Source organism: Eubalaena glacialis, chromosome 17, assembly GCF_028564815.1.
Source record: "Eubalaena glacialis isolate mEubGla1 chromosome 17, mEubGla1.1.hap2.+ XY, whole genome shotgun sequence".
NCBI classification, from domain to species: domain Eukaryota; kingdom Metazoa; phylum Chordata; class Mammalia; order Artiodactyla; family Balaenidae; genus Eubalaena; species Eubalaena glacialis.
In genome coordinates this window covers 50,291,997-50,310,190 of record NC_083732.1, presented here as the reverse complement: position 1 = coordinate 50,310,190, position 18,194 = coordinate 50,291,997, and the positions used below count along the sequence as shown (strand labels likewise).

General features: G+C 45.1%; 1 protein-coding gene across 3 annotated transcripts in view; it reads right to left on the bottom strand.

Moving 5' to 3' along the window:
• MATN2 (matrilin 2) overlaps positions 1-17,880 on the bottom strand; it is a 153,291-nt gene extending 135,411 nt beyond the window's left edge. Inside the window, exons 1-2 of one of the 3 annotated variants that reach the window (XM_061171607.1) lie at positions 17,655-17,880; positions 3,043-3,210 (exon numbers count right to left, since the gene is read on the bottom strand). In XM_061171607.1, coding sequence (XP_061027590.1) covers positions 3,043-3,184 — 142 coding nt within the window. In that variant the 5' untranslated portion in view covers positions 3,185-3,210; positions 17,655-17,880. The remainder of the gene's footprint in view (positions 1-3,042; positions 3,211-17,654) is intronic. The other 2 variants (XM_061171606.1, XM_061171605.1) reach the window with 2 other exon arrangements.
• Between the last annotated feature and the right edge of the window lie 314 nt (positions 17,881-18,194).

Sequence of the window (18,194 nt, the reverse complement as noted above, 5' to 3'; positions counted from 1 at the left end):
CATTCCCACCAACAGTGCAAGAGTGTTCCCTTTTCTCCACACCCTCTCCAGCATTTATTGTTTCTAGGTTATTTGATGATGGCCATTCTGACCAGTGTGAGATGATATCTCATTGTAGTTTTGATTTGCATTTCTCTAATGATTAATGATGTTGAGCATTCTTTCATGTGTCTGTTGGCAATCTGTATATCTTCTTTGGAGAAATGTCTATTTAGGTCTTCTGCCCATTTTTGGATTGGGTTGTTTGTTTTTTTGTTATTGAGCTGCACGAGCTGCTCGTAAATTTTGGAGATTAATCCCTTGTCAGTTGCTTCATTTGCAAATATTTTCTCCCATTCTGAGGGTTGTCTTTTGGTCTTGTTTATGGTTTCCTTTGCTGTGCAAAAGCTTTTAAGTTTCATTAGGTCCCATTTGTTTATTTTTGTTTTTATTTCCATTTCTCTAGGAGGTGGGTCAAAAAGGATCTTGCTGTGATTTATTGATGGTTGTTCTTTAACCCCCTCATGTCTGGCACAAAGCAGAAAGTCCAGATGAATGAATGAAGTAGAAGGGAAGCCCACGTGGACACACATCACAGGCTACTGCCCGAGCAACGTGCAAACATTCATAGGAGGGCAGATAAATATCTGCATTATTTTTTTTTAATTGGCTCAAGTTGTTACTGGGCCTCTGACTTGAATTTAGACATAAATATAAATTTTTTTTTTAAAAATCAGAAAATTCAAACGAAAAATTAACCTAAGAAACAATTCTGCTTCTACTCTGTTAAACTTTCAGAGACACCCCATGCAAGCAAGTAACTGGGGAAATACACCATGCAGTGGATATCACAAATACAGCCAAAATGATTTGCCACAAAAAAAGAGATCAGGGCAAGGACCACAACAAGCACAGCTTCTCCATCTCTGTTCGCTGTCAAGGTAGACCAAAAGCAGATGGCACTAGAGGATCCAGGCCAGAGTTGCGGTGTTTGCCTTTGGTTTCACGATTCTCACTCACTCACCATGTTCCCAAGTCAAGCAGCCCTCCAGCATGTCAGGGAGCGGCCAGGCCATCCCCTGGGGGGCAGAGATGTGCCATATCCCATCCCCCTCTTTGTCCCTGACACATTCTCCTACAAAATGAGAAAAGGGGAGGGGGAGGATACTGGACGTGGGATGGATGCCCTTAGCAAAACAGGATCTTTTACCTCCGAAGACAAGGGGTTTCTACTTCAGAGCTTGAGCTCAGAGTGACGGAGAGGGCAGTGAATGCTGACAACTAGGGGAGGCTCCGTGGGGTGGGGGGGGGGGGGAGGGGGTATGAGAGTGTGTAAGTGTGTGTGTTTGTGTGCATGTGTGTGTACAAGTATGTGTCGGAGGTGGGGAGAGAAGAGAGAGAGAGAGAGGCAGGGGGTGGGGACGGCACGGGGGGGGCAGAGATATTTGACACCAAGAGGAGTATGAATTTCTGGCTAAGAGTGTAGAGGCTCATTCGGAAAGCAGCCCCATCAGAAACCCAACTGTGTAATCGCTGCTGCTGATCTAGGAATCAGGCGTTTCCAGTTCTCTCTCTCTCTCTCTCTCTCTCCCACACACACGCCTACACATCTCCACCACCTCTGTCTTTCTAGATAGAGAGATAGATGATAGATAGATAGATACATAGATAGATGATAGATAGATACATAGATAGATGATAGATAGATACATAGATAGATGATAGATAGATAGATGATAGATAGATACATAGATGATAGATACATAGATAGATGATAGATACATAGATGACAGATACATAGATAGATGATAGATAGATACATAGATAGATATGTTTATCATATGATGGTATATGTTTATCATCTTGAAATTTGTTTTTAAAAAACCCTTTATTCAGCGTACTAAATATCCCCCAGCCCTTTCCACATTTTCAGAAGTCCTATGTTTATGTCACTATGGAAACAGATTCTCAAGAGACTAAAGACATGGAGGGCCCAGCATCATGGAGTCATTGTTTAGGTTAACACCGTAAAGATTCTGACCTCTCAAAACAGAGCTTTTGGTTCTTCTGGTCTCTAACTGTCATTTCAGATGCTGAGGCGACCAGGCACTGGGCAGTTCTCTCAGTGGCCTTTACAGGGGGTGAGATTTTAGGGGGTACAAATATAAAACACAGTTTTGGAGAACAACTTCATGGAATGATGGTTGTGGTAAAGCCTTCATTCACTGCACACCTATAATTTACATATATTAATTATCTTGCTTTCTCCTCACAAAAATATTCCAAGATCAGCATTAACATTCCCATTTTATGGATGAGGAAACTGAACCTCGGAGAGGTCATGTTGCCTAAGTGTACACACTTGGTCAGTACCAGAGCCAGGTCTATGAACTCAGGTCTATGCCAAAACCCACCATCCTTCCACTGGCCAGCCTTCCTGTTACCCCCGCATCCTAGGCCTTCCAGAGCCCATGTTTAGAACCAGGCCCATGCATCTATATTCTGTGTGTTTTCAGGACTTTTCCTTCCTCTTGGAGAAAGAAAAGAATTCACCTGAAGAAAACATGTTCACTGGGTGAGCCTAACAGACCTCTAACATTTTCCATTTCTAATATCTTGATTCCACCTCTCTTTTGTGCCGGCTCCCACCTTCCCCAAACCCGCCTGCTCTTCTTCCCACGCTGCCAGGCGGGGAAGCATTATTAACACAGATTAGCCAGACAAATCCAATAAAAAATTCTCATAACACCCTTGTCCAGGCAAGTCCAACCAGGACTTTTTCAGATGAAAACTCGTGCCCTTGCTTATTGGAGAAAAGTCATGAGCTTTGGATTAAATGAAAAGCTTTGCAATAGAAGAGGTTTAATTTCATTTGAAAACCCGTGTACAACCACATTCTCAACTCAGGACGCACTCATTGCCAATGAGATGCCCTCTCCCCCAGCACGCCCAACACGGGACCCAGGGCTGGGAGAGCTGCCCCGACGGACACCCATCCCCTGGTCTGGAGGTCCACCCTCGACCACCTCTTCCTACTTCTGTAGGTGGAGCCCCGTCACTCACCCAGGAGGGCCGTATGAGGGTGGGTCCGAGCATGTCTCCCTCTGGAGATGGACCTGGAAGGAGGCCACTCCCTGGTCTCAGCGGGGAGGAGGAGGACCTGTCCGAGGATCAGCAGAAAGCAGCCCACCAGCATCTTTTCCATCTTCAAGAAGACAAAGAGGGGCAAGGCTGTGACAAACACAATGGGAGAAGAGGGCTGGGTGAGGTTTCTGGGTCTCCCTGAATGCTAGGTGCTGCAGACTCGCCCCCCGCCTTTCCCCAGATCAGACAGGCCACTTGTACTGAAAATTCCATTTGTGTGTATGACCCTCAGACCCACTGGTGGGTTCTTGGATACTCTGAGCAGGGCATGCATAGTTGGAATTTTTTGTCACTTTGGTCACTATAAGACTGAATGGAAAACTTGGGGGAAAAAAGTCTACCCTGAAGTTTCTTTTCAATCAAGTTCATTATCAATTATTCATAGTCACATTCTATATCTTGGATTTGAAAAAGGAAAAACTACATCTGAGGATTCTAAGTAAAAATATTTTCTTAGTCTAATAATAGTGGATGGTACAAATTAATATATATGTTTCCCAAGGAATACATATACGGTTGCATAAGTTAACATGACTTAGCCTCCTAGCCTCCCCGCCTTCCACACACATCTATTAAGAGGGAACATGGTGCAGTGTTTTTAAGGGCTTGGACCCTGGCACCAGACCACCTGGCTTTGAAGTGTCCTGACTCTGACACTTGCTAACTGTGTGTGACCTTGGGCAACCTGCTTAACCTCCGCATGCCATGTGGGAATATGGTTAATTAGGTGACTTAATCCATGTAACGAAAGCATTCAGGATAGCGTCTGGCACACATGGGGAGATGTGGACAAGCAAACAAGCAACAGCGTTAGGGGACCAGAGAAGAATAGGATCAAACTCAACGTTGACCACAAAGCTCTCGGATGCAAAAAGAATTTTGACTCTTGAGTTGAGTTTCAGATATCCACAGGGGCGAGGGAGTTTCAACCAGAGTAGCACACTCTTGACCAGACTTTACCCGTTTTCTCTACTGGTCCTGGAGAGTAGCTGGTGTGAAGGCTCAGGAGGAAAGATTCTGAGCAGGGACGCGACATGGTCAGATCCAGGGTTTCCCAGGATGGCCAATCTCAGTGCTTCACATGGGATGAGAAAGGTACTTTCCACATGGTGAATGATGTTGACTATTCTGCCTGGCAAACCCTCATGGAGAAGGCAATATCCTGGGACTAGGTTTAAACGTATTTTTCTTCTAGTTTCTATCATTATGGTGGGTGTCATAGCAATTTATTAATTTATACAAATTAGGAGGAGGGAATACTTAAGGAGGAACAACATTTAAGGAAGATCATCTGCCTGTAAAGTCTTTACTAAATCCTCATCCTGTGCTTGGCAATTTCACCCAATTGATTTCATTCAATCTTCATACCTATCTTGCATAAATCAGAATTATTATTGCTGCTTTTTAAAGATGAGGAAACTAAGGCTCAGAGAAGTTTAGTAACTTGACCTAGGTCACCCAGCTAAAGTAAGTAGCAAAGTAAGGATTCAAACCCAGGGTAAGAGGCTAATTTGCCAATTCACTGATTAGCAGAAAACTTGATTAGCTGCAAGTCAAGTCCCCAGAAGGCAATTCATGAAAGGCCATAGCTGTTTCACCATCAGAGGTGGAAACAGGGCAGGGCAGGGGCAGGGACCACTTCCTAAAACGTGAAAAAATAATACTCAATAATTCAGTGAACTGTTTGCCCAGCAAACTGCTTTCAGGAATTGAACTGGAGATGAACCCAGGCCTGTCGACCTTCAAAGTCCACAGTTTTTCACACTTGCTGTGTTGAGCTAGCTCACTTTTCACTATGCATTAAAATTCTATTAAAAATAGCAGATGCTTATTCAGCACTTACTATGTGCCAGGCACTGGGCCAAGTGCTTTAAATTTATTAAGTCATTTAATTCTTACAGTAACTAGAGAAGTTCAATAATTTGCCCAAGGGTATGCAGCTGATAAAGGGGTGAGTCTCCAGAGCATTGCTAGTTCATTACAGATAACTACTGCCCACCCCTTATAAACAAATTAAACTCTTTACTAATTGGACTGTTCCCTATTCATAGCTTAATCTGTGAGATTCCTTTTTAGAAAAGGAAGAAAAAAGATTTTGCCTCTTTCTCTGATCTTAAACCTACTGTTTACTGTCGAGTTTCCTTGGTATTTATCACATTTTATGTTACATTCTAAGTGTGTTATGTCATTTATATGTGATGTATTATTTTAATGATGTTCTCCTTCCTCCCATCTGAGCAAATACAAAGTCCACGTTTATTTCTTTTAAAATGTATACAACATGCTCTGAAGGCACACGTCCATCCTGACACATCTGCAATTAAATCCAAACATTTAGAGCATGATGTGGTGGATAATTATCATTTTCAGAAAACAAATACCACTTCATGTGGCTTGGGTTTACTGTGGATTTCAAGAAGTGTTTGCATTTTCAAGTCACCATTGCTAACCAAAAGGCCCTGAAGATAGGTGAGGGATAGGGAGTTAAAAATAAACAGAAATAAACACTTCTAGCTGTCTAACCCTGAGAAGGTTACTTTCCCTCTCTCTGCCTCAGTTTCCTCATCTTTAAACTGGGGATAATGAAGAAACCTGGTCGTTGTATGAATTAAATCAGCTCATATATATGTAAAGCACATAGAACACTGCCTGGCACATAGTAAGTGCTCAAGAAGTGATAGCTACTTATTATTATTATCATCATTATGCAATCAAACCAATTAATATAAAGTACACATTGCTAATTTTTGTCATACTGAGCCATTTAATGTACCTTAAATTAACTTTGATGCTTACCTATGACTACTCTAATAAAACAATGACACACAAATCCATAATTTAAAAATACATGTTAGCATCTAAAAGTATTTAAAACTCTCTTTTTCAGAATGAAATAATGCCACTTGCAGCAACATGGATGGACCTAGAAATTATCATACTAAGTGAAGTAAGTCAGAAAGAGAAAGACAAATACCATATGATATCACTTATATGTGGAATTTAAGATATGACAAAAATGAACTTACCTACAAAACAGAAACAGACTCACAGACATAGAGAACAGACTTGTGGTTGCCGAGGGAGAGGAGGGATGGATTGGGAGTTTGGGATTAGCAGATGTAAACTATTATATATAGAATGGATAAACAACAAGGTCCTACTATAGCACAGGAACTATATTCAATATCCTGTGATAAACCATAATGGAAAAGCATATGAAAAAGAATGTATGTATAACTGAATCACTTTTTGTAGAGTACAAATTAACACAACATTGTAAATCAACTGTACTTCAATAAAATATATTTTTTTAAATGTTCTTTTTTCAAAATGCAATGGCACAGCAAGTCACAGTCTGGTAGAAAAGATTTACAAAACATTATCTGATATATCATTTATCTCCAGACATAAACTCTTGTAACTCAACACAAAGACAAGCAACCTACTTGAAAATGTGCAAAATATTTGAACACTCACATTGCCAAAGAAGACATTCAGATAACAAATAAACATATGACAAGATGTTCAACATTCTTAGTCATTAGAAAAATGCAAATTAAAAATCACAATGACATTCCATGACAAATCCACTAGAATAACAAAAATTAAAAAGACCGATATAACCAAGTATTGGCGAAGATGTGGAAAACTGGAATCCTAATACATTGCTGGTAAGACTGCAAAATGGTGTAGCCACTTAGGGAAACAATTTAGCAGTTTCTCATACAGTTAAACATACACTTCCCAAATGAGACAGCACAGGGTGACCAACTGGCCTGATTTGCCTAGAATTGCCTGTGTTTTTGCACTGAAAGTTCTTCATCCCAGAAAACTCAGTCCTGGGCAAACTGGGCAAACCAGCAACCTAGATATTTACCCAGAAGATATAAAAACACACCCACACAAAGATTTATCTCAGATGCTCATAGAAACTTTCTTTGTAAAAGCTGAAAACTGGGGCTTCCCTGGTGGCGCAGTGGTTGAGAATCTGCCTGCTAATGCAGGGGACACAGGTTCGAGCCCTGGTCTGGGAAGATCCCACATGCCACGGAGCAACTAGACCTGTGAGCCACAACTACTGAGCCTGCGCGTCTGGAGCCTGTGCTCCGTAACAAAAGAGGCCACGATAGTGAGAGGCCCACGCACCGCGATGAAGAGTGGCCCCCGCTTGCCGCAACTAGAGAAAGCCCTCGCACAGAAACGGAGACCCAACACAGCCATAAATAAATAAATAAATATATAGATAGATAGATAGATAAAGCTGAAAACTGGGAACAACGCAAATGTCAGCTACAAAGGGGCAGGAGGGAAATTTCGGGGGTGATGGAAATGTTCACATCATGATTGTGGTGGAGGTTACATGGCTCTATACATTTGTCAGAACCCATCAAATTATACACTTAAAAGTGATGAATTTTATTGTTTTAAGTTTGACTTCAAAAAAGCTGTTTAATAGAAACTAAAAGAATGGGGAAAAGGATACTGCATACAAGTCAACATAAAACCAGCATGGCAATATTCATATCGGACAAGACAGGCTTTTTTTAAAAAAATGCAATGGCAGTGAAACAAGAAAAAATAAGTCAGTACACGTAGCCCACATTAATCATTGTTTCTCAGGGCAGCATTTACAGCTGCTAGCATTTGAAGAACAGGAGCCAGAGCCAGTTCCAACTGGAAAACAAAACGATGTTTGAGAAACAGTTCCTTTCACATATGAGCATATGAGAAGAATTGTTGTGCTGAGAAATAGAGGTTAATTCAATCAGGACAGATTCCATGAAGCATTTGGGGGCATGGAAGGAATATTTTTAAAACAATTAAACAGCTTTGACTTTTGTTCTAGCAATTTTTCTCCTCTCCATGAGACAATGAGTCTTTTCATTTAGTTTTACCGAGAGGGTGGGGAAGAGAGAGAGAAGGAGATTGTTCTAAGCATCACTGTTTCAAGTAAATCGACAGATGCGTAGCATCCCATCAGAGCCAACACTGTGTGCTGTGGGCCTTGAGAGGAGAGGCCTGGCTCTGTCACAACACGCTGCGTGACCTCAGTTAGGTGATTTAACTCCCTGGGCTTTAACTAGTCAGCCATGAAATGAGAGGCGTGGTCTGGAAGCAGCGTTTCTCAGCCTAAACCAGACCACAGGCCCAGGACAGGGGCCCAGGACAGGACGACAACGCCGCTGCCCTGAGGAAGATGGGCATGACACCCTCTTCTTGCCCCTGCACAAGAAGACAACGGGGTTAAGGCACTAATATTTCCTAAGTGCCTACTATGGGCCAGGCAGTGAGCTGGGCACTTGTAGACTGTTATCTCATTTGGTCCTACAATCATTCTGTGAGGTGGACGAGGTCCCAATTTCATGGGAGGAACACCGGGAGCCACAGATAGAAAGACACTCTCCAAGGTCTCAGAGCTAGTGAAGTGACAAAGCCAAGATTCTACCCCCGCCACCTCTCAGGCAGCCAGCCTACTTGCTAAAAAAGAGATTTTGAGGCCCTTCTCCAATTCTGAAAGTTCTTAGACATCATATTCAATAGTTTTGTCCCTCAAAGGCCACTCCATTGGCACACCAAGTGTGCATACCAACTACTCTGTGTTCAATGAGAACCAGTCACACAGGGCTGGGGCCGCAGCAGCCCCAGAGGCCTTCCTTCCTGTCTCCCACCTCAGACCAGAATCCCCAGCTCCCACAGGGTCGGCAAATGGAGCCCAACCTCCGTTTAGATGTTGACATTTAGATGTTGACCTGACGTTGGCTTTCTGTGACTTTCACCCAGTGGTCAAGGCCTGCTTGCCAGCCCAGCCTTTCCAGATACAGACTCAGGTCCTTTCATGGTCAAGGTAACTCCATCCACTCAGGTACCCGGACTGGAAACTTGGCCTCAGCTTCCATGTCTCCCTTGCATCACCATCACATTCATGGGTGGACAAGTCCTGGCTTTCCCGCCTCTGCCGGCTCCCTGCTCCAGCCCTCCTGACGGTTCCCGCCACTGCAGCAATGCTCCAGTCTCTCTATTTCTCACCCAGACTTCTCCAGAAGCTTTGGAACTGCTCTTCCTGCCTTGGGTCCTGTCCCTTCCCTGCTCAGAACCCACCTATGGCCTTACTGCGTAACATTCACGTTCAAGGCCCTCCATGACAGACTACTGCCCGCCCTAGAACCATGGCAGTCCCACGTGCACCCCAGCCCCTCTAACGGTGCCAAAAGAATTCAGATTCTTGTCCTAGCTGGGTGCCTTCATCCATGCTGGTCCCTTGGCCTGGTCTACCTTCTGTATTATTCAAAAACGCATTCATTCCTAAAGGCTCAAGTCACACGTCACCCACTCTCTAAAATGTTCTCCGATTTTCTCAGTAAGGATTGACTTTTCTACGCACCCCTGACAATGGGTTTGTTGTCTGCTCTAGCACTGGGTTTTTTGTTTGTTTGTTTTTGTTTTTTGGCCGCACTGCGCAGCTTGTGGGATCTTAGTTCCCTGACCAGGGATCGAACCCACACCACCGCAGTGAAAGCATGGAGTCCTAACCACTGGACCGCCAGGGAATTCCCTAGCACTGTGTTTCTTTTTCTTGCTTCCATATCTGTCTCCCTGCCTAGACTCTGAGCTGTTCCTTGAAACCACATCCATGTGCTAGATGCTGAATTTTATAAATAAAGTTTTAGAAAATAGGTAAATGTTGAATAAACACATTTATTGATCAACAAAAGATCAATAAATGTTGAATCACATTGGCCCTAGTTCTGCACCTGACAACTGGCAAGGCCGAGCCCAGGGCTTCGTCTACATACTCTGTTTGCCTTAATGCAGGCAACTCCAATGGCTCTCTCCTATGATGGGAGGAGCCTCTGCCCCAGATTTCTTGGCCTTGAATATATAATTTTTAAATGATATAGATGAGATATCAAATATCTAGTTATAATAATTAAAGTATCCATTTAGTCATACATGCATATTCAAAACATTTGAAATTACAAAATATATATTCGTTTAGAAATAATGCTTTATTCATTAAAAATGTTTCAGAAAACAGTGTTTTCTCTCTTTCATTTCATAAAACAGTTTTCAAATGTTTGCCTCTCTAACATCAGTATTTCATCAACGCTAAAGATTTTTTTGTTTTCTGACATCTTTACTTCTAGGTTGTCTGAGATACAGCACTTTCTGAATCTATATATGATGCTGTCACTGGAAATTTTATCTCAGACCACCAGTTCCCACTTACGTAACATGAGGACAGTCGTTGGGTTTTTTAATATGTCCTGGAGGCATAAATTCACCATCTCTGCAACTTACTCATTCACTGTGTTGCTCTTAAAGTATCATATCCAGTGTCATCCAGCCCTTGCAATTGTGAAACTGTGCCCAGAAGAATAATGACTAAATTTGAGATGATTTTTCTTTTATTGTTTTGGTCATTGACTTCTACATGTATTCAAAATTAGCACACTGATTGAGGACATTTCAAGCTAACGTGTCTTCCCCAAATAGTACTTTGTTTAACATATTTGACAGAGTTCCACATAATTTGAGAGACTTTGCAAGGACTCACATATAGAGCAATTTCCTCTTTTCCAAGGAATCATTTTCTGGGGGAAAAAAAACCCTCACCTCATATTTTGGAATATATGGTCATTCCTACCTTATCTTTTCTCCCTTCCATTCAATCAGCACCATGTTCACCACGTGATGTCTCGCATGCCTTCTCCCTTTTCCATCCACACCAAGGTCACAGCCCTAGTCTTGCCCCTTATTCATATTGGAGAGACTACAAAGGTCCTGGCAGACACTGCTGGTTGCCCCCCAATATCCTCCCCTCCTTCTTTAGTAACAGAACCCTCACTTTTTAACTGGACACATAATGGGGCTGGAATAAAGACCAAGATGCCCAGTCTTCCCTTCTTCCCTATCAGGTGACTACATGGGGGTCAGGAGGGATGGAAGTGGATGTGGCGAGTACAACTTCAGAGAAGTGTCCTTAAAGGAGGGGTGGGGGGATGACCGCCTTGCTTCTTCCTTCCTGCTGGCTGGAATGAGCACATCCTGGCTGGAAACCCAGCAGCCATTTTGAACCACGAGGCACCATGAAAATGGAAGTCATGCTGCATGGTAAAAGTGACAGGGCACAAAAGTGTGGGTCCCCGACCCCATGCTCACTTTGGACACACTGCCTCCAGGCTTCTAGACAGAAATAAACTTCCTTCTTCAAGTCACTGTCATTTCAGTTTTTTCCTATAACTTGGAGTTGAACATAATCCTAATTAATTGACTGTTTCCAAGTCTCTCCTATTGACGCCATCTGGCACCAGCTGAATCCAATCTTCCCAACATAATATCATGCTTATCATGCGCCTGCTCAAAAACTATCAGTGACTTCTACATACCAAGCCGATAAAAACCAGATTCCTTAGCTTAGCACTCAAAGTCCCATAATCTGGTCCTGTCTTACAACGCTAACCTCAGAAACACCACCATCCATCCCACCAACACACACACACACACACACACACACACACACACACACACTAACCCTCCATTCCAGCCCGGTAGCTCCATACAATGTCTCTTACTCGCCACTGGTTGGATTGAGTTTAGGACAACGGAGGTATAGGGAGGGAATCACTCCCTTTCAAGTTGAAGTGTGAATGGAAACAACTTTAACAAGAGAACAGATACACTGTAGTGGAGTCATATAATGGGCTATTATACAACCATAGAAACGAGTGAATTACCGCTTGGTGCAATATCATCATAAACTTACAAACATAATATTGAACAAAATAAAATTCAAAACTGGACAAAATGAATCTACAGTCTTAGGAATCGGGATAGTGGTTACACTTGAGGTGTCAGTGCACAGAAGGAGGTGTGAGGGGGGGATTGTGGGGTACTGGGAATGTTCTGCTGATTACTCAGGATGCTGACTACACATTCATGAAAAATAATCCAGCTACACGCCAGATTTGTGCACCTTTCTATATGTATGCTTCAGTAAAAAGTTTACTTAAAAAACAGGCAAACTAAGTTAGAAGAGCAGTTACCTTCAAGGGGAGGTGATAATTAATTGGGTAATTGTGGGCACAAAGGAGGCTTCTGGGGTGCCGATCTGGGAGGTGGTCACATGAGAGTGTTCATTTTGCAAAAGATCCATTGTACTGTTCCCTTATGGTTTGTGCATCTTTTTATATGTTCTTTTGATTAAAAATTTACTTAACAAATGAAGTGTGCAGTACTACTTCTGCCCCCCTTGCTCTCTGATCATGCCATGGACAAAGGGATTCAGGGAGAGATGTGAGCTGCAGCAGAGATTTTAGAGAGAGCTAATGGGTGTTCTTTCTTGAGTGGGCTATTGTGCACATTCTGGAAGAGGTGTTAATAAGAATGAGGGTGCACAGCTGGTCCTGACCTGGAACTCCTTCTCAAGCCCTGGGGTGGGCAAAATAATGTCCCTCCAAAGATGTCCATGTCCTAATCCCCAGAATCTGTGGATATGTTATGTTACACAGCAAAGGGGAATTACAGTTGCTAATCAGCTGACTTTAAAAATAGGGAGATACCCTACATCAACTATACTTCAATTAAAAAATAGAAAAAAATAGGGAGAGCATCCTGAATTATCCAGGTGAGCCCAACGCAATCACCAGGGTCCTTAAAAACAGAAGAGTGAGGCAGCATGAGAAGGACTAAGCCTGACATTGCTGGCTTTGAAGATGGAAGGAGGCGACAAGCCAAGCAATGAGGGAAGATTCTAGAAGCTGAAAAAGGCAAGGAAATGGATTCTCCCCTAAAGCCTCTAGAAGGAACAGTTCACCCAGTAAGAACCATTTCAGACTTCTGACTTCCAGAAACATAAGATAATAAACTTTTTAAAAACTGAAGTATAATTTACAATGTTGTGTTAGTTTCAAGTGCATAGCAAAGTGACTCAGTTATACATATATATATATTATATATAATATATATATTCTCTTTCAGATTCTTTTCCATTATAGGTTATTACGAAATATCGAGCATAGTTCCCTGTGCTACACAGTAGGTCCTTGTTGTCTACCTATTTTATATTTAGTAGTGTGTATATGTTAACCCCAAACTCCTAATTTATCTCTCCCCCCTCACCCACTATCTCCTTTGGCAACCATAAGTTTATTTTCTGTCTGTGAGTCTATTTCTGTTTTGTAAATCAGTTCATTTGTATCATTTTTTGAGATTCCACATGTAAGTGATATGATACGATATTTGTCTTTCTCTGTCTGACTTAATATGATAATGTCTAGGTCCATCCATGATGCTGAAAATGGCATTATTTCATTCTTTTTTATAGCTAGGTAATATTCCATTGTACATACATACCACAACTCCTTTATCCATTCATCTGTGGATGGACGTATAGGTTGCTTCCGATAAACTTGTTTTATGTCACTAAGTTTGTGCTAACTTATTACAGCAGCAATGGGAAACTAATACAGACACTGTCTGCAAATTTCAGAGAGGTGGTAATTTTATCAGAGGAGATCTTGGGGATGGGGGCATTCTTTGTATTTCAATGGAAATGGAGAAGGAGAAGGAGCTAGAAAAAGTCAGCAAACACTGTTGATGGGGAAAAGGAGACATTCTGAGGGGCTAGTGTTAAAAGTTGAGGGTTTGTCAAAGAAAGGGAGAAACTGTGAAAGTAGCAACTTCAGAACTGAGTTTGAAGCAACCCAGGGCTCACAAAAGATTTGACCCATAGTCTTGACCCCTGTAGTCTTGAGCTTCTCATCTTTAAGACAAGTGAAAACAAACTCACCTAACTGGGAAGGTGCAAGGATAAGCCCTAAACAGAAGTGAGATAAAATCCTTTGGGATTTCCCTGGTGGTCCAGTGGTAAAGAATCCGCCTTCCAATGCAGAGGACGCAGGTTCGATCCCTGGTCTGGGAACTAAGATCCCACATGCTGCGGGGCAACTAAGCCTGCGTGCCACAACTACAGAGCCCACTTGCCGCAACTACAGAGCCCACGTGCCCTGGAGCCTGCGTGCCACAACTAGAGAGAGAAAACCCACATGCCACAACTAGAGAGAAGCCTGCAGGCCACAACGAAAGATCCCGCATGCCTCAAAGAAGATCCCGCGTGCCGCAACTAAGACCCAACACAGCCATAAATAAATAAATAAATAAATAAAAATAAATCTTTAAAAAAATTCTTTGATCTACATCATTTTCTCTAATAATAACTGTTTATCAGGCAGAATAATGCCCACAAAGATGTCTACGACCTAATCATCCCAGAATCTGTGAATATGTTACCTTTGTGGAAAAAGGGACTTTGCAGATGTGATTAAGCTAAGGATATTGAGAAGGAGAAATTAGCCTGGATCATCCAAGTGGGCCCAGCGTAATCACAAGGGTCTTTATAAAAGAGAGAAGAAGGGGGGAAGCAGAAGAAGGGGGGAGAAGGGGGAAGGGAGAGAAGAACTGGAAGCTGCTATGCTTCGAAGATGGAAGAAAAGACCAGGAGCCAAGAAACATAGGCACCTTTCAGAAGCCAGAAAAGGCAAGGGAACAGATTTCCCCCTAGAGCCTCCAGAAGGAACATAGCCTTGTCGACACCTTGATGTTAGCCCAGTGAGACCTATTTCAGACTTCTGACCTCCAGAACTGAAGGACAATAAATTTGTGTTGTTTTAAGCACTAAGTTTGCAGTCATTTGTTACAGCAGCAATAAGAAACTAGTACAATAACCTAAAATAGCAGTGGGGTATTCCAATGGGGATGGAGCCACGGTCTCCAACAGTAAAGTTTTCTCTGACAATACTCCTAAAAGAACTTTCGAAAAATGTTAGCTAGGCCACCTGCTCGGCCACTGACTTTACATGCAGATATTTCGGTAAAAATCTTATTTTCAATCAACTCACTCCGAGCACTGGCAGATTAATTCACATTAATTATCTCATTTAACCCTTATAACAACACTATGACATAGATCGTATCATCCCCATTTGATGGATGATATAATTGAGGCTCAGATAATAATAACAATAAGTATAGGTAATAAATATTGAGCACTTACTCTGACCTAGGCATTATACTAAGCACTTCATGTGTGTTAACTAATTTAATTCTCCCAACAATTCTATTCCCATTTACAGATGAGAAAACTGAGGCAGGGTGTCTAAGTAACGTTCCAAAATCCTTGCAGGTAATGAGTGGCAGGGCTGAGACTGGAACCCAGGTCCCTCAGGTGCCAAGATCAGGGTCGTACTCCCACAACCTCTCACTGTCAGCATCATTACCACCAATTATTGATAACAGCCGAGGCCTCTGGGATGGAGCCCAGCCCTGCCTTTCTCTCTCAGTCCCTTTCAGGGTCCTACCAGGTAAGGCAGTGGTGGCTGTCTAACGAGCCACGTGGCAGGGTTCAAAGATGACCTCACAGCTAGAGCTCCAAGTGGCAACTGGTCCCTTGGAAGGGCCTCCCTGGCACTGTTTATTAGCAACAGCAATGATAGCCTCCACTCTCTCCTTGGCACTTCAGCCTCCCTCTTCCTCTGACCCTCCTGACTTATTCCCACATGTACGTTAAACAGGGGTGTCCTCCTGAGCTTCCCTAAAGACAGGGAGTCCCAGGAAAGGGCTCTCTTAAACACACACGCTAAAAACCAGAGGGGAGCCAGTCCCGTCCCAGGGATAGCATTTGAGGCTTTGGCTCACTTGGCTGCTCTCAAACTCAGCTGCTCACCCCTGAGTCCCAGCATGTCCCTTCTCACCTCCCACCCAGCCTCACACCCAACACCCTGCAGGCCAGCGTTTACACTGGCACTCCCTCTTCGCCCCAGGCAGAGCTGATTCTAGGAAAACTGTGGGATTTCTCTGTAGAACCTTCAGTGATCCTCTTATTCCTCCTCCATCTTTCAAGGAGCAATCTTCTATTTCCTTTTCTTTAAATCTTGGGCCTCATTTCAACTACCTCTTGCTGAACAGAGATATATGGTGATGGTGATATATGGTAAGAGCTTAGAGCATGACAGCCATCTGAGGGTGTCTCAGAGGTGGACTCTGGTACGGCACCTCCAGCCAGTGAGCTCAGACCTCGGTGCCTCCAGCTTGCCAGGGCCTGGACTCCTGAGCCTGGAACCCTGGATTTGTAGAAAAGAGAAGCCTGGCAACACAGAGGTCTGACTGAATTCTATTGGCAGGACTAAAAGTTTGGGCAGATAGGAAAACAGAAGGTGAAGAGCCAACAGATATCTACCTGCATTCTCAACAGGGGGTTCTAAGGGACCAAGCTTCAGGGGCTGAGAGGAAACTTTCCAGACCATATACCCATCCTGGAACAGCAATATGGTTTTCTGAGGCTGGGAGAAACAGGCAGGGAGAACCGTGTAGGATGCACTCCTGAATGGAAAACTCCAGTTAAATACATGTAGATCATCTGCCACCCTCACGTACCCACAGAGGGCCCACCTTCCTGACTTGGAGAGGAAGTGACTGCTTATAGGAACGCCTCGCTTTTCTGGAGAGACAGGTGATGGAACTAATCACCAATCTTAAAATGCCTGGAACTGTTCTAAGGACTTGAATCCTCACAGCCCTTTAGGTATTATCAACCCCATTGGACAGATGAAGAAAGTGAGGCATAGAGTAGTTGGGTAACTCCAAAGTTGCCAACCTGTAAGCTTCACTCACAGCCGGGGTCTGAACCTAAGGAAGCCAACCTCAGAGTCTCTGGTCTTGACCACACCCCTCCCCCACCCCTCCCCCACCCCCACAGCGGGAAACCAATTAAATGCACTTGGTGCAGATGCAGCCCAGCTCCCTGATTTATGACGATTTGGGACTTGGTCAACTGGGTTTGTTCCGGGCGGGAGTATGTGTTCCCGAGGAGCTACCTTCCTGTGCGTCCAGTCCGGGAGACCTTAGCGAGAGAGGGTCCCCATTTTTCTGTCCTCTCTCCAAACTGCCCTCGGGGTTTCTAGCAACTACCACAAAACGCCCTCCCCTTTCTTTCCTTTCTGCGCAATGTAGAGAAGCTGGAGCTTTAGCTGTCCTAGAGAACCAAGAACAAAATGCAGATGACACGGGCATTAAAATACCAGCCGACCGAGGCGGGGAGTCGGAATCGATCCGCTGGCCAGCTGAACAGCAATCGCACCGGATCCCCCCTCAACAAGTCTCCCTTTCCCAGGGTCGGTGGAAGCCAGGTCTGGGCAGCCCCGCGGCGGGGCACAGCGCCCCCACGGGGCACTGCGGGGTGGCTGCCGCGCGCTGCGCCGGGCTCAGGGAGCTCGCGGAGCTCGCCCGGTCAGGGCGGCCCAACTGGCCCCGACCGGGGGTCCCGCAGCGCCACCCTCCCTCTCGCCCTCGGCCCCGAGGGGTCGAAAGCCAGGGGCCCGGGGCGGGAGTGGGCGTCCGGCGGGAGGGGCCGCGCGGGGCCGCACGGGCCGGGGCGCGGGCCTTTGGGCGCGCCCGCGTGCGTGGGTGCCCAAGCTCTGCCTGTCTGTCCGTCTGCGGGGCCAGGCAGGGCCCCGGGGAGAGCGCGCCCCGCTCACCTGCAGCCGCCGCCGGCGCCTGGGAAGCGAGACAGGGGCGCAGCCTTCCGGGTCTTCGTCGCTGGCCTCCTCGCCGCTCCGAGAGCCACGGCTCTCCTCGGGAATCGCTCGTGGGAGCCGAGGAAGAAGCCCGAGGTGCTGCCGCTGTCTCCTTCTCCGCTTCCTCCGAGTCCCATCCCAGAGCGCTCCGCTCGCTCGCTGGCTGCCTGGGCGGCTCTGGGCCAGCGCCGGCAGGCGGCGGGGGAGGCGGCGCCGCGGAGGGTGGGGAGCGGGCCGGCGGGAGGAGGGGTGTACTGTTTGGGGATGGGGCAGGAGCGGAGAGGGAGAGGCCGCGAGGACCGCCCCCCCCGCAGGCAGCCCCGGGAGCTGGGCACCCTGGCCGCGCGCCCTGCCTGCTGCCACCTCGCTCTGCGCGGTCCGTCCCCAAGCCCAGGAGGGGATCGGACTCCAGGGGTCTGGAGCCGCACGCAGGCTCAGAACAACAAGGAGCTTTGGGGGCTTGGCGGGGGGGAGTGGGGTGGGGAGCGGAGGAGAGCATCT